The sequence below is a fragment of the Rhinolophus hipposideros genome (assembly GCF_964194185.1).
Source record: "Rhinolophus hipposideros genome assembly, chromosome: X".
NCBI lineage: Eukaryota > Metazoa > Chordata > Mammalia > Chiroptera > Rhinolophidae > Rhinolophus > Rhinolophus hipposideros.
In genome coordinates this window covers 7301771-7327984 of record NC_138046.1, presented here as the reverse complement: position 1 = coordinate 7327984, position 26214 = coordinate 7301771, and the positions used below count along the sequence as shown (strand labels likewise).

Below are 26214 nucleotides of genomic sequence, written 5' to 3'. Positions count from 1 at the left end.
TCAATTAAGAATAAACTAAGGACCTTGTTACAATGTCAACTGTGAACAGCTGTTGCTCCTTAAATCTGGCTTTGTCTTTGAGGTGAAATAAGCAAACACCTCTTCATGGAACTCAAAGTTTCTTATCAAAGCCCCTTGCCCCATTCATGCCTCTGTTATGTTGGAGTTCTCAAGCAGTGGGAACTTTCACTGGTGGCTTTTCTCTTTTCCACGGTGAGGGGCAGAGGAGAGTGTGGGCTGCCCTTCCTTTTCCTTCATCTGGGTCTAGAATAGCCAAATAGAGAAAAAACTATGTCCACTGAGTTGAGTTCTCTTTCCCTCCAAGACCCTCTTCCACTGGTAGGCCCCGTACATCACTATAACTGGTAAAAAGAAAATTTGCATAACAATTTCTAAAATCTCATTTCAACAACAAAAACTTATTATGATAAAAGGTCATTCCACCAAGAAGACGTAGCACCCCTAATGTACATTCACCAAACAACAGAACTGCCAAATGTGTGACGCTGTGGGGACAGAGTCCCAGACAGCAGTTTCCAGGCTCTCGACCTCACTGGAAAGGTGCTGGCTCAGGTAGTAGACGGCTGTCAGCTGTGACTAGTTGGCCATCAGCTGTAACCAGTTAGCCATTGGCCACTGGTATAACTTCCGTGGCTGAGCTAGCAAGTGCGGATTGCAGTTAGCAAGGGGTTGTGGTTGGTTGGCAGAGAAGCAGATGGCAGATTACGGCTAGCAAGTGGGATTAGCAAGCACGGATGGCGGATTGCGGATCGTGTGTATCCTACTTCCTGTGTCTCACCTGGCCACCAGCGAGACTGGGGTGCAGGAAGACCCCTCATTGGGGTACAGGAGGATGTTTGCTTTTGTGTCTCGACCAGCTGCCATCGAGAATATAGTGGTATGACTCCCCCATCTATGGCTCCGTTGTTGTTTCTTTTCGGCCTCACCACATCCTGCGTTCTTGTGCAGGGAGTGGGAGCTGAGACCCTGCATGACATAAGCAAAAACTGATAGAACTGGAAGGAGAAGTAGACAAATCCATAATTACTGTAGTAGGAGACTTCAACACTCCACCCTCAGCAACTGACAAAACAACTAGGGAAAAAACATCACCGAGGATACAGAAGAACTCGACAACACCATTAACAAACAGGATCTAATGGACATTTATAGGACACTCTACCCAACAGCGGAGCCCTATTGTTTGTATGTACCCATGGTACACATGCCCATATAGACCATATTCTGTGCCATAAAACAAGCCTCAACAAATTGAAAGCAACTGGAATCATGAGAGTGTGTTCTCCAGTCACAATAGACTCAAACTAGAAATCAATAACAAAAAGATAACAGAAAAATCTTCAGACACTAGGAAACTAAACAACACACTTCTCAGTAATCCATGGGGCAGAGGAAGTCTAAAGAAATTTTTATGAACTGATCCCCCGATATGCCTAACCAATACGCTGTACACCTGAAACTAATATAAAATAATATTGAATGTTAACTGTAAATATGTATTATATATAAATAAATAAATAATATATATATATATATATATATATATATATATATATATATATATAATCACAGGGTGTAAAGTGCAGCATAGGGAATATTGTCAATGGTATAATAGCTATGTGTCAGATGGGTAGTACACTTGTTGGGGCGATTACTTTGTGAGATGTGTAAGTCTAATCACTAAGTTGTTTTGTACACCTGAAACTAATAATAAAAAAAGAAAAAAATTATATATTGGGGAACAGTGTGTTTTTCCAGGATGTGAAGTTGTTTTTCAGTCTAGTTGTGGGGTGCATAGCTCAGCTCCAAGTTAAGTTGTTGTTTTCAATCTAGTTGTGGAGGGTGCAGCCCACTAGCCCATGTGGTACTTGAACCATCAACCTTCGTGTTATGAGCACTATGCTCTAACCACTGATCCAACCAGCCTCCCACTGCTGGCTCAGCTCCAAGTTCAAGCCGCTGCTTCTCACTGGTCCATGTGGGACTCGAACTGACAATCTTGGTGTTATGAGCACTGCGCTCTAACCACCGAACCAACTGGCCACCCACCTGCAGCTCAGCTCCAAGCTCAAGTCGTTGTCTTCAGTCTAGTTGTGGAGGGCGCAGCTCACTGGCCCATGTGGGAATCGAACCAGCAAACTTGTTTTTAAGAGTTTGCACTCTAACCAACTGAGCCATCCAGCTGCCCCAGAAAATTTTTTAAATACACCAAAATGAATGAAAATAAAACTACAACATGGCAAAATCTGTGAGATGCAGCCAAAGCAGTGCTGAGGAGGGACATTTATAGCAAAAAAAGAAAAATGGACTGTTTCTCTCCCTAGCAAGGGGTGGATTTATCAGTAGAACAGTGCATAGAGCAAGGGTGAGCAGTTAACCTTGACTTAATCAACAATATCTGTCAGGCCCAAAGCTTGAGAAATACACATTTTAAAATAAAATTAAAACCTGTTTATATTAGGAAGCTGGGAGATTTTAGAGCTCTTACGTCACTGGGTCTAGATTTAAAATCAGAAGAGTTGCACTGAGCCTTGGGTCTACCTAAACTGACTGAATTACTCTGAGCAAGTCATTTAGATATTCTGAAGCTCAGTGAAATGCTAACTAAGAGCTACCTCATAGGGATATTTTTGCATTCAGTGATACAACAGATGAGAAAGAAAACAGTAAAGCTCTGCATGAGTTTTTGGGGCTGCTATAACAAAGTGCCACAAAGTAGGGGGCTTAAAACAACAGGCACGTATTGTCTCCTAGTTCTGGAGGTCAAGTTGGCAACAAGGCAGCGCCCCTCCTGAAGGTACTAGGGAAGGATCTGCTCCAGGTGTCTCCCCTAGCTTCTGGCCGTGTGCTGGTAATCTCTGGCATTCCTTGCTTTCTACATCTCTGCCTCTGTGGCATTCTTCCTCTGCATGTCTTTGTCCCAATATCCCCTTTTTGTGTTTTCGTAAGGACACCAGTCAGATTGGATGAGAGACCCAGCTCCCCCCGGTATGACCTCATCTTAATCACATCTACAATGATCCTATTTCCAAATAAGGTCACATTCACAGGTACAGGGAGGTTAGGACTTCAATGCATGATGTGGGGGGCAGGGGGAGGGAGACAATTCAAACCACAACACACTCTATACTAATGTTATATTAGAAGATTTGAGTCTTTTTTGATTATTGTCCCTTTTACTGGCTACAGTTTATGTGGTCCAGTTAAATCTTAAGATGTGTGTGTGTGTGTGTGTGTGTGTGTGTGTGTGTGTGTGTGTGTATGCTTGCATGTGCGTGCACGCATGTGTCTGAAGCTTGGCTCCCTGCCATACTGCCTGGCTGGCTCGGGAGGTATATTTACTTCCTGTGAAGGTTCATGCACACCCACAAGTAAACACTGTGTGACTACCCTGTTCCAGCTTGGTGCTGCCACAGTGGTGCTGGTAGCACAAGTTCTAGCACTGGCTTACGGAACCAGTAGGTACACCCCTCCTTCCTGATCAGCCTGCAGCTTGCACAGCCCTGTCCCACCCTGGGGTCCCTGCAGCCCTGGGTGTCAGCCAAGCTCCCGGCGTGCATGTTTCCATCCGACAAGTAGAATTTTCTGCAGTCGCATGGACACCCTATCCCTCGTCCCTTGCAGAGGCATGCTCTGTTTGTCTCCTTCCTTCCAGATGACAAGCACTCACACGAGGCTTCGGTTTCCCCAGTAACCAAGGCCTGAGGCTGACTGGTCATGGAACCTGCATCAGGAGTGTCCTGGGGAACGCCAATGGGAAAACACTGCAGCTCGTTCTCCTCCCACCCCTGCCCACCTTTCCTCCTCAGCATATGCCCAGCAGGCACCTCAGGGCTGGGTGGGGGGCAGCCAGCCCCATCCTTGGAAAGCACACACTCAGCCATCTGAACAGAAACAAAGGCAGAGACAAGAGCAGCCACGGGCCCCAGCTGGCCGCCTGGAGTGGTAGCGGGCTGCTGAGGCCATTGGGACATTCAGGCCATCCCACTGCCTGCAGGCTGTGGAAAACACCAGAGCACAGAGAAAGGGCTCCAAAGCAGCTACCTGGGCCCTGCCCTGGAATTCAGCCCTCACCTGGAAGCAGAACAAGTCCACAGGAATGAGGAGGCAGCATGCTGTTTGACAAGAGTGCAGGAGGCGGAGGAGGGCAGCCCCCAGACAGGGCAGGGTCCTGGCAAGTGGCAGGAGCCTCAGGAACCAGCCAGGTGGCCAGCCAGCTGCAGGCCGGTGCTGGGGCAGTGGTATGTGGCATGAGTCTGGCATGCGAGCGGGCTTCTTCCAGAGGCAGTCTCTTACCCCAACAGGCTAGCTCAGGGCCAGGCACAGAGTGGGGTGCCATGAAGGTCTATATGGGGTTACACAGCTGCCCCAACTCAACACTGTTCCTGCAGGAGACCTGCTGTGGAGCACCTGTGGTGCCCAGGCCCAATGCCAGGTACGCTGGAACACGGAGGAATCCCGTGTCCCTGGGCTCACCAGCTGTCAGGGCACAGAAGCACACAGGCAGGGAAGCCCTACAATGCACGAAAGGGAAGCGGGGTAACACCTGAGGCACGTGCTCTGTGCTGTGGGGCCAAGGGGGGGGAGGGGAGGGCTCTGTGGGCAGAGGATACTCTGTATGCCAGGGCGCCAAACCAAGAAGTAGCCTGGTGAGGGTAAGGACCAGGCCCAGTGCAGGGCTGGGGGTCCTAAGAGGGAGTGTGTGGGGGGAGTGCGTGCAGAGGCAGGAGGGCCCCTCTCATGTCAGAACACCTCAATGGCAGCAACATGGGGTCTGAGTGTACCCACCCTCAGCGTGTACGCACCGAAGCCCCTGACTCCTCTGTCCACGGCCAAATGCCATGGAGGTCGGGGGCCAGGAAGGGGGTGGTGGATGGTGGGGGAAGAGATGGGGGGAGCGGGGCTGGACTGGACTGGTAGAGCCAGGGAGTCCTGCCCTACAAGCTCATCCCTGTGCTCCTCCCCTGGGGGCGAGCCTGATGGGGGAGCCTGGGGGGCCTGGCATCCCCTTTCATGAGCGGGCTGCCTCCGGCCACCCCACGGGCTTCTCTGGGGGACATCAGGGCCATCGAGCCAAGGGCCACAGCAGAGAGCAGACAGGGTGGGGGGTGCCCAGGATGGGCCGGTGCCTTGCGCCCCTTCCTCCTGTCCTGCTGTAGGTGCTGGGACACAGCACGTGGAAGCCTCTGTCTGACCGCAGGGGCCACCCCCTCCCAGGGCAGTGCTCAGGGACCCCAGCAGCCCAAGGAGCCCAGACCACCAGGCCCTGGGCCCCATGTATCCCTCCCAGGCCTGCGGCTCCAAACCAAGACAGGACCTTTCACCCAGGTTCTTCCAGGAGGAACAGAGCTGAGGTCTGTGGTTGGGGGAGGCAGGGAAGGTCTCCGGGGCCTGGTGTGGCAGATGGAGGCCCAAATGTGGCCCCAGAAGCAGGCACCGTTGGCCACAGGGGGCACAGGAGCGCCGAGCACTTTCAGCCAGGCTGCTCCACTGTGGAGAAGGGCCCTCCCCGCGAGGTTGTATCCCATGCCGCCGTCCTGGGCTGTGCCAGCCATCGTGTGGACGGCGGTCCAGCAGAGCTAGCTGCCATATGGGCCTCCACCCCGGTTCAGGCTTTGCGTCAAAACATGGGCGTGCAGGATGCCCAGTATTGGGAAAGTCCAGGGACTGATGACATTCCCGGGCCAGGCAAAGAAAGGTGACCGCGGTGGCTCTTTTGAATGTGCCTTCCTTTGGGCCGAGCCAGAGCCATGACTTCCAAAGGGAAGCAGACGAGCAAAGCCCTGTCTTCTGAGTGCTCAGAAGCCGGAATGGAGCCGGCCAGCAGTGAGTCCGTGTCTCCCTGTCCTTTCCTCGGTTGCCAGCTTTGTTTTCCTGTTTCTTAATCAGGAGGGTCTGGTGATCCTGCTGAATTTGTCTAGCAATTCGAGCCAAGCTCTTGGATTCATTTGTTCCTGGATCTACACACCCTGCCTGAGCTCCGTCCCAGAGCCAGGCTGGGTGCTAAGCGCTGGAGACAGACGCCGACATGACTTGGCCCCTCTCCTCCAAACATTCTGTCAACTCAAAGAGGTGGCTCCCTGGCCAAGGGCCACAATGGTCTAAGGCTGGGAGGACACAGCCACTGTGCCAAGTGGTCCCAGTGAAGGGAAGAATGTCATGTACCAGACAGATGGGGAGCTGTGATGATGGTAAGAGGTGACAGGCATGGCAGGTGACGATTTGGGGGGATAGCGGATGACAGGAATGTATTTTGCACATTGGTCAGATGTGAACTGGGGGCAGAGAGTGGGCTGGAGTGTGCTGTAGAAGAGTGGCTCCACAAAATGTATGTACCCCTGGGCACTCACAATATGAGCTTATTTAGAATAAGGCAAAAGGACATGAAATATCCTGGTACATTCTGGCAGCCATCAGCAGTAAGCTGGAGCTGGAGGAGGGAGCTGGGAGAGCGGGTCTGGAGAGCCGACAAAGCCGCACAGGGCGGTGTGAGAGGGCCGCAGCCCTTGGACTTTGTTCTCAAGGCCACTAGGGATTATTGAAGGGTGTTTTGGAGGGAAGTGCCTGATGGACTTTAGGACAATCACTGTGTCCGCCATGTGGGGGATGGGTGGGAGGCTGAGCCTGGGACAGGGGGTGGTGCACTTGCAAGCTCTTTAGCTGGTAACCTCAGCAAAAAGCAGCAATGTGAGGGGTCTGTAGAGAGAGGGCAACTGAGAGCAACCCCCAAAGTTGGGATTTGGTGACTGGATGGGATCCAGGTGGCCATGTGGCATTTAGAGCCATGCGTGTGGCCCTCAGGAAGCACTGATGTCGGTTTTCACCCAAGAGAAGAGCTGAGGTCACCCAGCGAGAACATAGTGGGGAGACAAGGGCCAGGAATCCCGAGAGAGACCGGACAATTGGCCTGAGTAGGACATGTGGAGGGAAGAGGGGGACAGCGTTTCAACAGGATGACACTGACGGTCTGAGTGAGAGCAAGACCGATGCAGGCACCTGGGCAGCCGCCGCTGGGGCAGTGAATGAGGCATAAGTGGAGAGGGAACGGGGAGCAAGATGATGCCAACCGGCCTTGGGCTCTGGGGGATGGGTGTGGGAGAATGCCACCGAAGTGCCTCCACTGCCAAGGCCCAGGGTGTCATAGGAGAATTTTGAGAGCCATTTAGGGACTTAGATGGAGGCAAGGTTGGCACTGTAAGGACAGGGGCCATGGTGATGAGAGTCATGGGGAGAGGGGAGGCTTGGCTAAGAAGGAGACAGCATTCTGCGCACCACAAGTTCCCCTACCTTCTGGGTACTTCTCTCCCTTGTAACCCGCAGAGCCTGTCCCAGCCGACCGCGGTGGACGTTTGCGTCTGGGCCACAGCAACTTTTCTCTGATGATTGGGAAACCCTCCTAGGCTTATAGCCTTGGGGAGTCCATCCTCGATCCAGCCCCACCCCTATTTCCCTTCTGGGGCTGCAGAGCACAGGCAGGACAGGCCAGCATGCCACAAGGAAGCTGAGGTCACCATCACAGTCCCTGTGGCTCTGGCCAGCTCTCCAATGTCAGGTTGACAAATTGGGCTCTGTGTTACCCTCATGGTCCCACCTCATGCCGGCCCGCAGTGGGGGTGCAGTGAAGAGAGGCTTCCAGTGCTAGAAGACCAGTCTCAGGCCACTGCTCCTGGTTGGTAATAGCAGAGTCAAATGGGACTCCAGAGTGGCCCGGGCTGAGCCATGCCTCTCAGAGCCCCCACTGGCCCTTCCTTTTCTCTCTGTGATAATGAAATGGCACTGGCAATGGGGGAGGGAGGACGTGAGGGGAGACTCAGCTAGCAGGCACGGAGTACTCACTGCCTACTGGGTGTCAGGATGAGGCAGGAGACAGTGGGAAGTTGACTGGCCACAGTGCCCAGGCACACAGTGGACTGAGAACCTACAGTCATCTACAAGCAGGACAGTGACGACCCACAACCCACGCAAGGGGCTCAACGACTCATCACAGCCCCTCACTAGGAGGACCAGTATGGAGAGGCTGTGGCTGTCCGCTTCCCACTGGCGGGTGGAGTCTCTGGAGGGGATGCAATTGATCCCTCTGGCTTCACCTCCCCCTCCCTCTTCTGGCCCTCCCTCGGCCCAGGGCTGGCCCCGAGGGACCACTGGACGGCTGGTCACATGGCTCCAAATCTGAATCTGCGAGCTGGGTGCTCTCAAGATGCAAATGAGTCACCAATGTGGGAAGCAGGTACTGCAGCGGCTGCGGGGTAATAGCTACTCTAAATTTAGATGGAAAATCCCCACAGAGTTGGCAGAAATATCCCGAGCCTTCCTGGTGGCAAGCCTCTCAAGCAGGAAAGTGGGAAGGGGGCAGCAAGAACTAGGGGGCTGCACAGAGGATCGGGGCTGGGCCAAGAGAAGGCCCTCATCTGAGCTGAGGCACCCCTGCTCTAGGGGTCCATCTGTCACCCTGCAGCCACCACCTAGGATCCCACCCTGGCGGGGTTGGCCTGGGCTCAAAGGTGGACCAGGCCCTCTCCGCAGTTGATTCTTTGCCAATTCAGACTGCGCGGACAGCTCATCAGGGCCCCTCTTACAACCAGGAGCTGCCTCCTTCCCTGCTGTGGCTGGGTCGCTGGCCCCTGTCCTGCCTGCCCCCAAGCCTACAAGAAACAATGACCCGGAGCAGCCCCAAGCTCCCAAGGGCAGAGGCAGTCCCCTCTATGGAAACTGCAGCCTGGCTGGAGTCCTCAGCCTCGTCTCGCTGTGCCTCACTTTGTTCATCTAGAAGGTTCATCCAGAGCTGCCAGGATGGTTTGGTAGCACCTGTGCGTATCGTCCTCATTCCCAGCACGGTGCCCCGGAACTACTGTTCTCATTATGCAAGGGTCCTGGGATGGGGCCTTCCCCGCAAGCCAGGAGGGCCCCGCCTGAGTCCCTCGTCTGGTGGCCAAGCTGCTCTGTGAGCCGGCCCCCCGCAGCACCCTTCTGAAGCCTGGGCCCCAGAGGCCCAGCCACAGGACCTGCTTTGTCACTCTCTGATTCCTGCCCTACAAGGTGGTCCCTGTCATCTGCAGCTCTGGGTTCTGGCTCCAACGTCACCAACGAGGCTGTGGGGCCTTAGACAAGTCATTGCCTTGGGGGCTTAGCTCCCTCCTGCCTTCATTTATTTCAGTCACCGTGAGAGACTTACTAGGGCTTCCAGGTCCAGGGCTGGCGGCAAAGAGATGGTCCCAGACCAGACCAGGGGGCGATGGCTCCAGGAGTGCCAGGAGAGGTGCAGAGAGGTGCTGGTGCACCCTGACCCCGGGACAGTACATGACACAGCCTGGCTTTGGGCTTTGGTCTGGGTGCAAGGAACCAAAGGAGGCCCAGGCTGGGCCTTGCAGTGTTGGGAGGGGCCAGAGGAGTGGGGGGGTACAGCCAGACAGAGTCCTCAGCACTGTGACAGAGCGGGGGCAGACCCTTGAGGAGCAAGGTAAGAAAAACCCAAAGCATCCCTGAAGCCCCCTCCCCCCTCCTCTCGCAGACATCTGAGCCAGTGCAAGGGGTCAGAATGAGCCCCAGCCTGCGCTGGACTCACTGCCTGTTTCATATATTATCTTCTTTCCCGTGATGAGATGGCCTCACTCGAGAGGCACATTCCCGGAGGTGGAGGGGGGGGGAATGAGAGATGTTGCCAGAAAGGCAGGTAAGCCACTCATAGAGGTCTTCCTCAAAGCAACTGGGGGGTCGCAGCAGTTTGGGCCTTCCACCCTCAGTGGCTCTCCCCTCTCTCCTGGCCCCATTCAGTCCTCAACTTCCCTTGAACAAGCCAGGAAGTCATCTGCTTTCTCTCCTCCCCTTCCACCGAGTGGGGGCTGGAAGGGCTCCCAACTCTCCCCCCTCTTCCCTCTCACCTCCTTTTGCCTGTCCAGCCAATGGGTGTGGGCGTCTGGCTCTCTCCCAGCACAAGGATTATATCATCTGTAATGTATATCCAGACACACACGCTGCTGCTTGGGAGGACGAGAGAAGGAGAAGGAGCCAACACAGCTGGCCGGAGGGGGTTTATAACCAGGTTATTGAACCTGAACCTGAGCCCTCCCGGAATGGGGGTGGTAATGGCTCCTGAGAACCTGGCCCCTCAGAAATCAATCTCAGCACAGGCTGGCTCTTTCGAACTCCCCTCCCTCCTGCTCTAGCCTGGGGCTGCCTCACCCTTCCACCTCAGCTGCAAGTGCAGATCTGGGAGCCGTCACCAGGGCAATTTGATTTCAAATGTCCGGATGTAGCCCCACTGGGAGCTGCAGCAAACAGGTGGGGTGCCCTGGAACAGGGTCTAGAATGTGCTTCTGAAGGTATGGCAACTGGTATCACGTCTAGAAGATGCTAGTTAAGACACCTCTGATGGGGGAGGGGAGAGTGAAGCCTGTTATCCAGTAGTGGACTGGGGGGGGGGCGATTGTCAGGTGAGCAAATGGCTTCAGCTGTACATATTGCTCTCAGTAGGACCAAATGGTTGCCCCAAAATAAAGCCTTGTGTGTGTACCCAAGTGCCAGGGCCCCTCAGATGGGAGCAGGGTCTCTAAGCAGGGGCCAGATGAGGTGGGCCTCTCCTCAAACCTCCACTTACTTGTAAAGCAGCCCAGAATCGAGACCTGGAAAAGGTGAACATTGCAGGTACAGCTGCCTTCAGCCAAAGGCCCAGTCTGTCAAAGCAGGGCCAGCAGTACACATGGCCAGGCTGAAGACCTCTCCATCCCAAGCAAGGCCCAGCTTTCTGCCCCTCCACCTTGCCAAGGGCTGGCAGTTCCTGGTCCCTCGCTGAGAGCCTTGGGCTTCTGGTGAGAAAAGGGGCAGGGCCAGAGAGGAGAGAGTGAGGGCTAGAGCTGCCCAGTCACCCCACCCTCAGATAGGACCTGAACACATGCGCTTGGCTTCCAAGATGGAGGCCAGCCGTGCCTTTAGATCAACCTGGATTCCGGCATGGTTGGCTTCATACTCAAGTCCTCTTCAAGAACATTCTCCATTTTATTCTTCAACAGGGCACAGGCCAGGCCTTGCTGGCCAAGACAGGTCTCTGGGGATGAGGAGGGAGGACCCATTTTCTGAGGCAGAGCCGGCCTGTGCCTTTAGAGCTCCTGGGCCTGGCCTGCCCATTGTATTAGCTTTCTTCTCCTCCAGTCTTGTGGGTCTTGTTGCCTGGAGAGCACAGGCACTGTGGGAGGGTAGGATGGGAGTTTTGCAGGGGTGGGGGGCACCATTATTCAATCCAAATGTTCCTCCTCCAGCCCTTCAGCCCTGAGTCACCAAAGCGCAGGATGGGGGAGGGAGGCAGGGAGTTGGTTATCCAATCTTTCCAGAAACTCCTCTGTGAGTCAGCTCACCAAGCCTTTGCCAGGGGCCAACTGAGTGCCCAGGCCATGGGCACAGCCGCCATGTCTGCCCCAAATGGGAGGACCACCAACGGGTGATAGCTGGCCCCATCTTTTTCTGTCTCCACGTGTTTCCACGTTTTGGCTGACAAAATGGCCCTATTGCTATATGGCACAGCTTGTAGCGTATGCCGATTTCTTAGCAAAGGCCCCTGAATTTCAGGACAACCCGCAGGGCTATCAGAGAAGCACAGCGTCCAGCGGGAGGTCCTGCACACAGTTCTGTTTGCTCACCCATGCGGTGGAGGTTGCACAGTTCTGCTCCACACTGGATCCCTGCTGCTGAAGGACAGGAGAAAGGACAGCCCACCCCCGGAAGCACCTGGGCCTGCCTGGCAGATGCACCTACCATCAGGTGCAGCCCAGAAAGGGCCCGAGTGGGCATCTGCTGAGGCTGGAAGGGGGCAAAGGGCAGGGCGGGCATGCAGCCTGGTGGCAGCAGGACCCTGTCCCAGCTCCCACATAATGGATTAAAACGGCCCTGAAGCTAGGAGGGCTCTTGGAAATCAAGAGGTCCTCCCTTCTAGCCAAATGTACAGACGAAGAAACTGAGGCACCACAGACCAAGCTGTCTGCCTCCTCTGTCTTCCAGAGGTAATGACTCAGGGGAATTCAGCACTGCCGCAGACATGAGCCAGGCGGCCAGGTCTCCCTTGGCTGCCCCTCATCCATGGAGTGGCTGGCATCCCAGTTCTGCCAGCCTCCTTCAAGATGTCATCCCATCCTGTCCTTGCCTCATCCTGATCTCCCTGGGCTGAGAAGGGAACCCCCAGCCAGAAGCCAGCCCACAGCCTCATGCTGGTTCTCCGCATCCCTCACGCCTCATTCCAGGGCTGAGCCCCAGCTCACCTGACTACTGGCCTGGGAGCCCCTGTGTGCTCCCCCCTGCCTCCCTCCCTGCCTCCCCCTCCCCACAGCAGTGAGCAATCTGGGAACCGGCGGGCCTTCTTGTTCACACTGGGCTGAGGCTTGGGGAACTCAGCCCATCTGAGCCCACTCGGGCTCTGCCACGACATTATTGCGTGACCGCCAGGAAACCACTGCCTCGGTTTCCTCAGCTATGGCATGGGAATAGTCTCCTCTGACTCCCAGACTGGTGCAAAGGCAAAATGAGTTCCTTGATGGGGATGCCTGTGGCCTTCCGTGCAGAGGAAAGCACACTGGGCCTCATGACAACACCCCCTTCCGACCCCTCCCCCAAAGTCCTGGCTCCACCCCTTCCAGGCACCGAAGCTCAAGCGATATTACTAGTAGCCAGAATGTGATACGTGAGAATGGGAGAGGACAGTGCAGGGGAGCCTGAGGGGTGGGGGCACTTGCAGTGTAGTCAGCTGGACCTTAAGCCCTCACCCCTGCGGCTGCAGGAAGTGGCCCTGGTGGCCAGTCTGTGCCCGGACCTCGATGGGCCCCTTCGGTTCCCTTGCGGAAAGCAGGGGTGCCAGTGGGGACTCTTCGGTGCAAGCCTCCCCGCGCCTAGGCCCAGGCCTAGGTCGGGGCACCCCACCCCACTCCTGTTCCCCAAGCTCGGGGCCCCCACGCAGCAGGGCTGTTGGGGGGCATCTAGACAGGGGCCTGGGCGGGCAGAGCGAGCAAAGGCTTTCAGGTGGGTGGAAGGCAGGCAGGGGCGGGGGAGGTGGAGGGAGACGCCGGGCAGGCTGCGGCCCCTCCCCGCTCCCTCCCTGCGCGCCGCCGGCGACGGTGCCCCTCCTGGGCAGGGGGCGGAGAAGACGGCGACGGGAGGGGAGGAGGCGGCGGCGGAGGCGGGATTTGGAGTTTCCCTCCGCTGCGGCGGCGGCGGCAGCCCCTCGGCTCCAGGCGAGGCCGCCGCCCGAGGCTCCGGTGGCGGTCGGCGGCAGTGGCGGTGGCGCTTCCCGCCGCCCCGGCTTTGGAAACTTCCCGGCCGCCACGCGCGGAGCCGGCGCAGGAAGCCGAGCGGAACGGAGGTGAGCAGAGGTGAGCGGAGCACGCGGCGCCAGAGCACCCACCCCCACCCCACCCCACCCCCACCCCCACCCGGCCTGGCCGCCCTCCGACGTGCGCTCCTCCACCCTGCACCCCCAAAGTCTTGCCAACGCACACGCCACGGGGCCGACGCACACGCCCCTGTGAGACACACTCGGTTCTGCCACCGCACACCCCCTGCATCCCGACCGTGCACCTCCGCTGTCGTCCACCACGCACACCCCCTGCCACTTACACTCCCGCACACAAACCGTGCACCGTGGACTCAGGTCCCTGCAGCGCAAATCCCAGTAGCTCGGAACCCACCACTGTCCCCAACTCAGGCCAGCACCCATCACAGACCCTGCCACGCCTCAGTACACACCCCGGTTCACACATACTCCCAATACATCCCTGCACTCCCAGCACTAACATAGCTCCCCTCGGTGCCCCCACCATCCCCGACTCCCCATATGCTCATTACAGACACCCCACCCACGTTCCCAGCCCAGAGACATTGCAATCCACCCACCCCCAAGCGAAGCCCCAACACTACCCCACACCACAGAGGCTGACACTCCCCAGCACGCACTCTCAGGCACCCCAACATGTATGCACACCTGCTGGATCCTGTCTCTCCAGCACCCAGCCCCGCCCCCATCGCAAATAGCCTTCAGCAGCCCCCAGAACATCCCCGAGTCCCTCCCACCAGCACCCCCAACACCTGGCACGCGGGCTCTAGAGGCTGCAGCATTTGGTGACATCCCTGCCAGGCGCCTCTGGTTCGCCTTGGGCAGCAGCTTGCCATCCTGAGGGGCCCCAGGTGCCTCCCTAAACAGACCTTGAGTCTCCCCAGCGACTGGCTTGGTCTCTTCCCTAAGATAAAGAAGGCACTTGGGGCACAAGGTACCGTACTTAGATGTCGGGGCACTGGGAGTGGGGGTGAGGCGGACTCAGAGAGGCAGGCACTTAGATGGAGGCGGCAGCACATAGTAGGTCGGTGTCACGAGGACAGGAGTTCACCCAGTGTGTGTTGGGAGGAGGGCTGTGTGTGCACGTGTGCTTGTGCATGTCTGGGGGGAGTGTGTGACCCGCTGAGAGAAAGCAGGAGCAGCACCCTCATGGGCTCCCTCGTGCAACAATTGGTTTCATTCATTCATGCCTTCTTTGTTAACGAGCATTTCTTCCGTGAGCGCCCGGCTGGTGCCAGGCCCTGCACTGGGAGCTGAGGCCAGCTTGGGGCCGGGCACACACCCGCTCCTGCCTTGGAGGAACTCCCAGTCCCGCGAGGAGACCGACCAGGAAAAGCAGAAAGCCATCCCCAGCAGAAAGTGGATTTGGTGGAAAAGACACTGGATTTGGCAGGAACGCTGTCGCTGGGAGTTGTGCTCCCGACCATGTGACCTGGCCGCGACAGCCGAAATCCTGCCACTCGGCCCGGCGGGAACCGTGCATTTTGGAATGGGGGGGATGGAGGGAGAGGCGGGGCGCCGCTCTCCGAAGGCTCTGGGGACCAGAGGGCGCACGCGGCGCGCACAGGGCCTAACGGCGGCAACGTCCCCGTGTCCTCCCAGGGGCAGTGGCCTGGCCCAGCGGAGGCCAGGGGTGCCCTGCGTGGGCTGGGGCTGCGGGCGCAGCGCCCACCCTGCGGCGAGCGCGCGGCCTGGCTCCGCCCGCCGGAGGGAGCCTGGTGAGGCCCCAGCGCGCAGCCCGCCTTCCCCTCCCCAACCCGCCCGGGGAGCGGGTGCGGGGAGGGGCCGGCGCCCGGAGCAGGCGCTGCCGAGGCCCGAGTGCGGAGCGGGCCTGGCGAGGGTCGGGGGAGGGGGGCTTGGCTGCGTTCAGCCCTGCAGTGCGGAGGTGGCAACAGGTTCCAGTTTGTACTGCTGCTAGCGCAGCGGGCGCTGCTGGCGCTGGGCACAGAACACTCGCTTTCCCCGCTGGAGGGCTTGCCAGCAGGGTTGGGAGAAAGGTGCAGGGGAGCCACTTTTCAGGCGTCCGGAGGCGAGGCCAGCACAACCCCACCCCGGGGGTTTTCTTGGAGCCTAGCTTCTTCTCCCTTCACGATTGTAGAAGTTGCCTCCCTCCACGTCCTCATTTTTCCAGCCAGGCTCCCATCACCTCCTCCAGGAAGTCCTCTCCAGATAGCATGCCTGGGCCCCTGTGGAGTACCTACCTCCCTTGGGGTTGGTGGCCCTCTCTCCAACTATACTGAGCCCCCGATATACGGTGGGTGGGGGCATGTGTCTCTCCACCTCACTATCAGACGGACCTTGCCACCCTCAGTGCCTACAACCTGGCCAAGCCAGGCACCCCAGGCTGGCACATTACAGATCACTTCGGTGCCTTCAACCCCTGGCCATTCCAGGGTCCCACTCACAGCTGCAGCAGGCCCGGAGAGAATCCCCAGGCCTGGGGCCCATGGCCAGGTGGCTGCCACCTCTGCCTCTGGGAGTGAGGATGGAGGTATAGGAGACACTGGAAGACAGAGTCTCTGCCCCAGAGTACGCAGGACGGACACGGAAGTGGGCCCCACCCTCCCAAACTGCAGCTCTTGGGCATTGCAGTCTCCGAGAGCTGAGGTCTGGAGCTCAGAGGGGGGAGACCACAAGCTGGCCCAGGAGAGAAAGGCTGCCTGGAGGAGGGCACCTAGAGGGGGCCTGAAGGAGCAGTCTGGACAGGCTGCAGAGGAGGGAGGCCTGGCCTGGGCATAAAGGGGCACATACCAGCTGCCTCAGGCCCCTGGATGCTGATGGTGGGACTCATCCCAGAGGCCAGGACGTGGTGGGCTATGGCCAGAGATGAAACCCAGGCTGGTGACCCACTGGGTCAGGGAGGGAGGGATGGGGTGAATGGAGGCCTGTTGAGGTAGCCTGGCTCTCCGCAGCATTGCCTCCTCATCTTACGCTGGTTCAGGAGCGGAGTCCTCAGTAGCCACATTGGGCTTAACTATAATAAACTTAGGCCTTCCAGTGGCTTTGAGCCCTTCACTCCTTAGTTACACGTCTCGGTGCCTGTCCTATGCATATAGCTCTGCCTTCTTTTACTTAGTTCCTTGGGGTAGATTCCCAGAAGTGGCCAGAGGGTGTGGATTTCTTTCTAGCTCTGGATGCATATTACCAAATTAATTTCCAAAAGCGCCAATAGAGAATCCTCCCGCAACCAGCAGTGGAGCGACTGGTCAGTTTCACAGCACCCTTTGCCAGTGTTAGGTGTTCTCATTTTGAGAACATTCTTACTAATGTATTACGTGGGAAGTGTTACCTTGTTTTCTGTTGTTGTTACCTTCTTTTTTGAATTTGCTTTCCTTCCATGCCTGAGGTTGAACCTTCCCCCAAACGCCTTGTACCGGTTGGGTTTCCTCCGTGCAGTCTTTTCTGGTTCCTTGCCCATTTATCTATCAGAGTCTTAACTTTTCGATTAACCTGTATGTGCTTTATCTTATCTTCTGTATATTTTCCTTCAGCTCTACAATTTGCTTTAGATGGGTTTTAAGCAGAGAAGGGTCATAGACCAGACTTTTCAGAAACCTCCTCCACCTCGTTTCATTGTCTCGGTACTTACCACACCTGGTATTAGCTTGTTCGGTCAGCTGTTTATTACAGACTTGTCCTGCTAGTCTGGGAGCTCTGTGCAAGCAGAGACCCTGTGTGTCCTGCCCGTCCGTCATACTGTGTCCATGGAAGGTATAGAGGCCAACAGCCTTTGCCAAACGAATGTTCTGGTGTAGAGCTGGACAGCGGGTGGTTGAGGTGGACAGGCCTGGAGAGGGCTTTGGAAGCTGTGACCGTGACCTGGTCAAGAGCTGGCGGATGCAAGCAAGCCCTTGGCCATTGCAGGGGCAGAGGGGAGAGCACAGATGGGAGAGAAGCTTCAGTAGAAACTACTTTGCTCTTGACTAGGCAGGAGGCAGAGGGAGAAGCCGAGGGGAGTCCCAGGGTCAGTATTGTAAGAAGAGCAGAGCCCTGAGTTTAGGGCTGGGAGCTCAGAGCTCCTGGTGCCTTTGGCGAGGCCTGTGCAAGTGAAGCCAGTGGGGGTGCCCAGAAGCTGCCCTCCGCCTGCCTAGCCCTCCAGCCAGCCTTGGGCAGAGTTCTGGGCCAGAAGGCAGCAGTGGCTTTCTGGTCCTGCTTCCTCATTCACTCCACGATTTCAGTGGCATCCCACAGAGGCCCACGGTGGTGGCTATGATGAGCCTACCATATAGATGGGGCTACTGAAGACCAGTCAGGGATATGATGGTTTGGGGTCACTCAGTGAGTAGGGTTTGAGGCAGGCTCTGGGGCAGGGGCACTGGGCTCTTGTCCCCACCCCTCCCCCTGCCTCCAGGGGCCTGACTGGCGCCGGCCAGGGGAGCTGTGGCTGGTCCCCTGCTGGGCCCCTGACCTGCCCTTGGCCTCTGCCCCGGCCCTGTCCCGCTTGGGTGGAAACCCCAGCTCAGCGCGCCACTTGCAGGGGGCCCACCCGACTGCTTTCGCTGGCACCCGTTGGCTCGCTGGACCCCTGAGCCCGCCCCCGCCGCCCCGCCCCTCTAAATGGTAACTCCACGTCCAAAGGCAGCCGCTTCCGAGGTGGAAGGTGGATCGCTGCAGGCTCGCAGCAGCTCAGGACTCGGCTTCCACGTGCGCGCCTTCCTTGCCGCACCGCCCTCTTCCCAGGGGCCTGCCCCGAACACCCTGTCCGGGGATCGCGCCCCGCGTCCCGCGGTGGCCGTGGCCGGGACGTCCTCGAGCAGCTGCCCGCCGGATCACGCCCCAGGTCTCTCTCCTTTTGTTTTCTCCTCCCCGGGGGTGGGGGGCACCAGAGCCGGATCAGCTCCCAGAGGGCCGGGCACGGCCCATTACCTCGGCGCCACCTCTATTCCCCAGGCCCACTGGCCGTGGGGAGACCTCGGCCTTGAATCCCTCTCACACGCACACACCCCCAAAGTCGGAAGCTCGAACTTGTGGAGTGATTGCGGGCAGGCTGAGCGAGAGACGCAGAAAGGGGGTGTGAAGGAAGGAAGGTGGCCGTGGCCTTGGGACGCCTCAGTAGAGCCTGGAAAGGGACCTATGGCTCTCGAAGGGGCCATTGACGCCCAGCCTTCCTCTTCTGGGGGACCTCTCAGGCCGCCTTTCCCGGGGCGGGGAGTAGTGGCCCTCCCGGATGGCTGCCTCGGGTGTTTTTCTTGGGGCGCACAGGGCGCCTTCTGTATGTCCTCACTGGGAGGTATGTGAGCCGAGAATCGGGTGGTAGAAGGGTGTCCCTGCGGGACTCTGGGCGCCTGCCTTCAGGACACAGGGTTGGCTTCACATCTTGACCCCTGGGCCCGCGCCCCGTGGCGGCTGGGCGCGGAGAACGTGGGCTCACGCCGCGCGCCTTCCTTCTCTCTGCAGCACCAGCGGCCCGACGTGCCAGGAGCCGCGAGCCTATGGAGGGTCTGGGCCGCTCGTGCCTATGGCTGCGCCGGGAGCTGTCGCCCCCGCGGCCGCAGCTGCTGCTCCTGGACTGCCGCAGTCGCGAGCTGTACGAGTCGGCGCGCATTGGCGGGGCGCTGAGCGTGGCACTACCCGCGCTGCTGCTGCGCCGCCTGCGGCGGGGGAGCCTGTCGGTGCGCGCGCTTCTACCCGGACCGCCGCTGCAGCCGCCTCCGCCCGCCCCCGTGCTCCTGTATGACCAGGGCGGGGGCCGGCACCGGCGCGGGGAGGCCGAGGCCCAGGCCGAGGCCGAGGCCGAGGAGTGGGAGGCTGAGTCGGTGCTGGGCACCCTGCTCCAGAAGCTTCGGGAGGAAGGCTACCTGGCCTACTACCTACAGGGTAGGTGCTGGAGGTGGTGCGGTGGGCACCGGCCTGGGGAAGACCCCTACCCAAGAGGCAGAGCCCCACCTTCCAAGGGGATTCACAACTCATTTGACTGTGAGCAAAGCCTGCCTCATTTTGTCTAAAGTGGAGGTGAGATACCCTCCTGTGAGCATGACCTTGGGCAAGTCTTTCACTCTTAGGGGCCTCAGTTTTTGAGCTGGACAATGGGGATAATCAGGCTGACCCGACCTGGCACACAGGAGACTCAAGAATAAAGTACCACGTGTGGGCACCCAGCCTCCCCAGAATGGTATCACCACCTCCAGCTGTTCAGCCATGGGCAAAGGAGACAGGGGACCCAGGAGGACAAATCCCACTCTACAAAGGCTCTGGAGGGGGGCAGGGGAGAGAGAGAGAAGCAGTGAAGGCAGAAGGAGGCCTGAGGAAGCAGAGACCTGCACACCACCCCCTCCATAGTCATAGCAGGGCTGGGAGATAGAGGGGAGACAGGCTGAGGCGGGCCGTTTGGCTCCTTGCTGAGCCACACACACATACACCCTCCAGAGGTCCAGGTTAGGGACAATGTTCCCATGAATCTACAAAGCCAGCTGTCCCCACCTCCCCTTCACAGGGGTCATTGGGCTGTGGCCCCTAGCTACATTCTGAATGCGCAGGGATACAGAAATATACAAAGTGTTGAGTTTCCAGCCCCCACCCCAGCTCAAAGAAATAGCAGTTATCTGTAGACCAAGGAGATGTTTGCTTCTTGGGACTTTGGAACCATCAGTGGAATGTTGTGCCCTCCCAGGCTCCCCACCTCTTGGGGTCCCACTTCATCCCTGAAGAAAGCACAGAGATGGCTGTGACCTGGCCCCTGCCGTCAGGGTGCTCCTGGACAGGGAGACACCCAGACAAAGAATTCACACCTGAACCTTCCCTCTTCTTTAACTGATGGCCACTGGTCCTCCCCAAGATTAGCAGTATATCTAGACTCTGTTTAGCTCTCATGCCTGCCTCGGCTGAGCCCTGGGGGTGTAAGATCCTCTTGGGGTGACTCTGCCTGGGCCCAGTGTCTTGCACCCCCAGCAGCTGCAGTGGGCACTTGCTGTCCAGAAGAAGAGCCAACTGCTGGGCGAGGGTGGCTGCGCTGCCAATGGCATACAGGCTGCTGGCTTTTGAGTTCTCTTTGGGAACATCTACAAGCTCCCTCAGGCATCGGGGCTATCTAGGGTTGGTTCCCTATCCCCAGCCAGGGGCGCTTGGCTGCCCAGGAGGCCAGATCAGTGGGACCCTCCATCTCTTTCCTCCTAGGTGGCTTCAGCAGATTCCAGGCCGAGTGCCCTCACCTGTGTGAGACCAGTCTCAATAGCCGTGGTGGCCCAAGCACAGCCATGGTGCCCAGCCCAGTGGTGGGGCTGGGCAACCTGTGCCTGGGGTCTGACTGCTCCGATGCTGAATCCGAGCCCGACCGCGACTCCATGAGCTGTGGCCTGGATTCGGAGGGTGCCACACCCCCCCCATCGGGGCTGCTACCCTCCTTCCCAGTCCAGATCCTGCCCAACCTCTACCTGGGCAGTGCCCGGGATTCGGCCAATGTGGAGAGCTTGGCCAAGCTGGGCATCCGCTACATCCTTAATGTGACCCCCAACCTCCCTAACCTCTTCGAGAAGAATGGCGATTTTCACTACAAGCAGATCCCCATCTCGGACCACTGGAGCCAGAACTTGTCTCAGTTCTTTCCGGAGGCCATTGCATTCATTGGTGAGTCCGCCCTGCCTTCCCCTGTCTCCTTCCGTCTCCCAGGCCTGGCTCCTGGCCTCTCCCATTTCCTCCCCCTCTCCCTCATGACGGCTCCTCCCGGGCTTAGCTGCCCTCCTCTGACTCCTTAGCCAGGGTCTCCTTTCTGGGGTTGGGCAGTGTCAGGGCCAGCTCTCAGAGGTCAGCCGTGAAAGTGCCGGGACTCTTCAGGTTGGGCAGGGCTTCCCACCCTAGACAACTGGTAAACTTGGCAAAATATGAGTCAACTGTTTTCTGATGGTGGATAACAATCAGTGAAGACCCTGTGGTGTCTGATCCACTCTGCCCCCATCTAGATGAGGCCTTGTCTCAGAACTGCGGGGTGCTTGTCCACTGCCTGGCGGGTGTCAGCCGCTCTGTTACCGTCACCGTGGCCTACCTCATGCAGAAGCTCCACCTCTCGCTCAATGATGCCTACGACCTGGTCAAGCGGAAGAAGTCTAACATCTCGCCCAACTTCAACTTCATGGGGCAGCTGCTGGACTTCGAGCGCAGCCTGCGGCTGGAGGAGAGGCGTGCCCGGGAGCGGAGCAGCGGCGGGCAGGAGTCCACCACCTCTGACCCGCCCTCCTTCTTCACCACCCCCACCAGCGATGGCGTCTTCGAGCTGGACCCCACATAGGGCCCTGCCCCACCCCCCCAATGGGTGCTCCCCACCACCCATGTGCTGGGGGAGAGGGAGGGAGGGGGCTTAGCCGTAAGCAAGGGGGGGAGGGTTGGGGGGGAAGCGCAATACCTCATGCGGGGGCTGTGGGAAGAGGCAGGAGCTGGGAGCCAGCCCCTCCAGGGTGGCCGTGGGGAGAGAGAGACCTGTCCTGGCCACTTGAAACATCTGCGGGAATCCTATTAAATGTGCCTAGGGGCCAGCCGGGAATCACCGGCCTGACCCGCACCGCTTTGGGGCGGAACCACGCTCCAGAACCTGCCTCTTCTGCGACTGTTACTTTCTTCTTTCGGGGGGGAGGGGTGTTCCCATTCCGAGGGACCATTCCAGGTGGCTGCCTATTCCCAGACCCAGGCCCTGCGTGCTCTGCCAGCTCAGCTTGGCTCTGAGCCTCTGTTTTCCCCCTTCAGGAAGGGTGTGTGCCTGCTCCAGCCACCTCATTTGCCACAGGGACCTGTTCCCAGTCCCATCCCTGTCCCCAAATGACTGCTTATGGGGAGGGGTTCACCACTATCACCATTGCAGTCGCCTCCCGCAGTCACCTCCCTGCTTCTCTGCTGAGAGCTTCCCAGGGGATGTGGACTCAGGTGCAGTGGCCACCCAGCATCCATGGGGACAGCCCCCGTCTGGGTGGCTCCTTGCTGGACAGCGCCATTAGGGAGAGTGCTGGCCTAGGAGCTGTTGGGAGGGTTCCCAGCTGCACGTCTGGCGCCCTGACTGTTTATCCACTTGACATTTGAAAAGATGCTTTTTTTCCTCTTCCCCCAGATGTCTTGACGGGATCACTGGGTCTCTTTGTGACTGAGGGTGGTCAAACTGCCACCGGAGGAGATGGGGTCTTGGAGCAAGAGCTGGGGGGTGGGGCAGGGGAAGAAGAAGGCCTGGATTTCCTTGCTGCCAGTCCCACACAGCCACAGTTGGTTTGGGGAGCGGGGAAGGGGCCAAGCTACGCGTGTGCGTGCACACACGGTCATTCATTCATTCAAGTACACACCCCTCATGGGTGGCAGGCATGCATGCGTGCGTGTGTGCGTTGGTGCTCACACACGCACCCTAGCCTGCTTCCGCACCTGGTCCAGTGACCATCTCACCCTTGGAAACCCACCCCATGGTTGCTTTCTTGAATTGTTCCTGAATAAACAGTTTATATAAGATACCAAACTGAGGGAAGCTGCTTCCAGAGCACCTTGGAGGGTTCAGGGGAAGGTGGGGAGGGAGGTTGGGAAGGAGAGGGGATGTGCTCGGCTGGTCAGGGACTCAAGCACCCCCCCCATGTCATCATTTCCCATCTGGCACCTGCACTGCCTGTCAGCCCAAACTCTAACCAAGCTGCCCATTCACTCACAACCCATTGAGCTCCTATCTACCATACATGGTTAGGCACAAGGACGAAGCAGTGAACCAAAGAAGCCTGCCAGGTGGAGCCAACTTCCTAGAAGGGGAGGGAAGACACTACACAACAGACCCCACGAAGCAGTAAATGATGCCAGGTGTCTGGTGTGGCAGAAAGAGCAGGGGAGCAAGGGCCCAGAAGTAACTATGGGGGTTGGCAGCTGCGCCCCAAGATTTGGTGCAGAGTCAGCCCCAAGCCCTTAGGGTGATGGGAGCTGCAGAAGGGCCTGAGCTGGGGAGGGACATGGGAAGACGTGCACATCCAAACGTGTGTCCTGCTGGCTGACAGTGTGGAGTTTGGACCAGAGAGGCCCAGGCTGGAGGCAGAAGAGCCTGTAGAGGCTGATGGGCCACCTGAAGTGACAGAAGAGGCTTGCTCCTACCTGGCCTCCCGGCCTCAGCTCTGGATAGCTCCAGTGCCTTCTGTATGCCATATCTGGGGTGGTCTTCCTAAAGCCGGGATTCCCAACCACAGAGGCATGGCACGAAGTGGAAGGGAAACTGGAGGGTGGATGGGGACAAGTGCAGTATGAGAATGCAGCGGCAACTTTGTAAGCAATGTAGACAGCATGTCTAGAGAAATCTTCCAGTACAGAACCCCTAAAAAACAGGATGAAATCTAAACACATGTTGGAATGAATGGCTGGGCTGGTAGGAAAATAAGAGAAAGCCTCCGAGGTCAGAAACCATGAGGATACTTGAGTCTAGAGGAGTGAGCCAGCTCTGGGGCTGGCACCTATCCCAGGGGCATCTACACCCAAGAGCCAGGAGCCCAGGACCACTCCTCCTCTTTGGACACCCTCTTCCGGTGGCTTTCCAAACACCACCCAGGGGAGCCAGGACACAACACCTGGGCCCCCACATTGAACAGCAATGCTCTCAATAGGCATGGTTGGCAGAATACTGCCCCCCTAAAGATGGCCACATCCTAATCCCAGGACCCTGTGAATGTGGTACCTTCCATGGCAAAAGGTACTTCACAGATGTGAATAAGTCAAGGATCTTGAGATGGGGAGACTGTCCTGGATTATCCGAGTGGGCCCCAAATGCCATCACATGCATCTTTATAAAGGAAAGAGGAAGGCAGGAAAGTGAGAGAAGAAGATGTGATGATGGAAACATGGGTCAGAGCCAGACAAAGATTGGAAAACGCTACATTGCGACTTTAAAGATGGGTGAAGGGGTCCACCAGCCAACGAACGTGTGCGTCCTCTAGAAGCTGGAAAAGGCAAGAAAATGGATTCTTCCTTGAGCCTCCTCAAAATATGCAGTCCTACTGACACCTCCATTTTAGCTCAATGAAATCTATTTTGAATTTCTGACCTCCAGAACTGTAAGATAATAAAATTGTAGTCTGGTTGGGGGGGACAGCTCCTGGACTTGTCTTGAAGGTGCATCTGATTAGCTTGCACACAGATTTGTATTTAGACTGTGACAGTCCAATAAAAATAGCGAAGTTTAAAAATACATTTTTTAAGTTCTCATGAAGTGGCCCAGAGGGAGTATTGTCCAAGAGTGCCTGGCAGAAGCAAGCACAAACCATCTGTGCAGGGATATCCTTTAAATACAGGCCTCAAATAATTCCTATAGCAAATTCTAAAATACATAATGAAAAAAATCACAAAATGTACCAGGAGACAAGCCTCCATGCATGAGAAACATATAAACTTAAGAGTCAATCTTGCAAAAATAGCAGATTTTGAAATTACATGACACAAATATAAAATAAGCATGATCCATATGTTTAAATAAATAAAAGGAAGTACAACAAAAGAACAAGGGACTATAAAATAACCAGGTACTCTTGAAAAATGACCAAATAAAACTTCTAGAAATTAAAAATATAGTAGTTGAAATTAGAAATTCGGGGCCGGCCCGGTGGCTCAGGCAGGCGGTTAGAGCTCCACGCTCCTAACTCCGAAGGCTGCCAGTTCCATTCCCACAGGGGCCAGTGGGCTCTCAACCACAAGGTTGCCAGTTCAACTCCCGCAAGGGATGGTGGGCTCCGCCCCCTGCAACTAAGATTGAACACGGCACCTGGAGCTGAGCTGCCGCTGAGCTGCCGGATGGCTCAGTTGGTTGGAGTGCGTCCTCTCAACCACAAGGTTGCCAGTTCGACTCCCGCAAGGGATGGTAGGCTGCGCTCCCTGCAACTAAGACTGAACAAAGGCAACTGGACCTGGAGCTGAGCTGCGCCCCCCACAACTAAGACTGAAAGGAAAACAACTTGAAGCTGAACGGCACCCTCCACAACTAAGACTGAAAGGACAACAACTTGACTTGGAAAAAAGGCCTGGAAGTACACACTGTTCCCCAATACAGTCCTGTTCCCCTTCCCCAATAAAATCTTTAAAAAAAGAAAAAAGAAATTAGAAATTCAAGATATGGGTTAAATATATTAAACATAGCTTAACAGAGAATTAGTGAACTAGAAGATGGATTTAAAGAAATTATCCAGAATGCAGAACCCAGAATGCAGCACAGAAAGACAAACAGATAGACTGAGGTCACACAAATATTTAGTTGCATTTGGAGAAGAAAAAAAGTTAGAGAATAGGGAATATGCAATAGTAAAAAAGACAATGGCTGAGAATTTTCCAAAATTGATTTAAAAAAAAAAACCCAAAAAACACTGTGGAAAAGCATGGTAAGCATCCCCCAGTATCCATTTTCCCCTCCCTCCTTTTATAAATAAAATCCCCAAAGGTTAATACGACATTTGGCTTCCCAGCTAGAAACTGTATTTCACATTCTCCCTTGCAAAATCGTGGCCATGTTTTTACATTTTGTCTACTTTTGCCAGGAGAGCCCTTAGCATACCAATCCTAGTGTTTTAAATTGTTGGTCTGATGATTCCAGTATCCCTACCGTATCTGAGTCTGGTTCTGATGCTTGCTCTGTCTCTTCCAACTGTGTTTTTGCCTGTAGTATGACTTGTGATTTTTTGTTAAAAGCAAGACATGATGAACTGGGTGAAAGGAATTGTGGTAAATAGGCCTTCAGTAATGTGTTGGTGAGGTGTGAGGGGAGAGGAAACATTGTGTAGACCTACGAATAGTTCTCAGTCTTATAGTGAGCCTGTGCCTTTGCACCATGAACTTCAGTTTTCCCCCTCCTAAGGGGGGATAGGATGGCTAGAGAGGGCGGGAGTAGAGTATTTCCCTTCCCCCAGCTCTGTTAGACTCTGATAAAACCCCAGTAGGTTAAGCTCTGGCATAATAATCTGCCT

The 26214-nt window shown here is 56.6% G+C and overlaps 1 protein-coding gene across 4 annotated transcripts; it reads left to right on the top strand.

The window, feature by feature from the left end:
- Nucleotides 1-13185: 13185 nt before the first annotated feature.
- DUSP9 (dual specificity phosphatase 9) lies at nt 13186-22751 on the top strand. 4 transcript variants are annotated; one of them, XM_081042833.1, is made up of 4 exons: nt 13186-13370; nt 18728-19147; nt 20444-20893; nt 21226-22751. In XM_081042833.1, exons 2-4 carry the CDS (start codon nt 18763-18765, stop codon nt 21549-21551), a joined length of 1161 nt encoding a protein of 386 aa, XP_080898959.1. In that variant the 5' UTR covers nt 13186-13370; nt 18728-18762; the 3' UTR covers nt 21552-22751. The 4 variants fall into 4 exon arrangements, with proteins under 4 accessions (XP_080898959.1, XP_080898960.1, XP_080898958.1 ...); XM_081042834.1 differs by having other exon boundaries at nt 13304-13360; XM_081042832.1 differs by lacking the exon at nt 13186-13370 and adding an exon at nt 17757-18110.
- Nucleotides 22752-26214: the final 3463 nt, after the last annotated feature.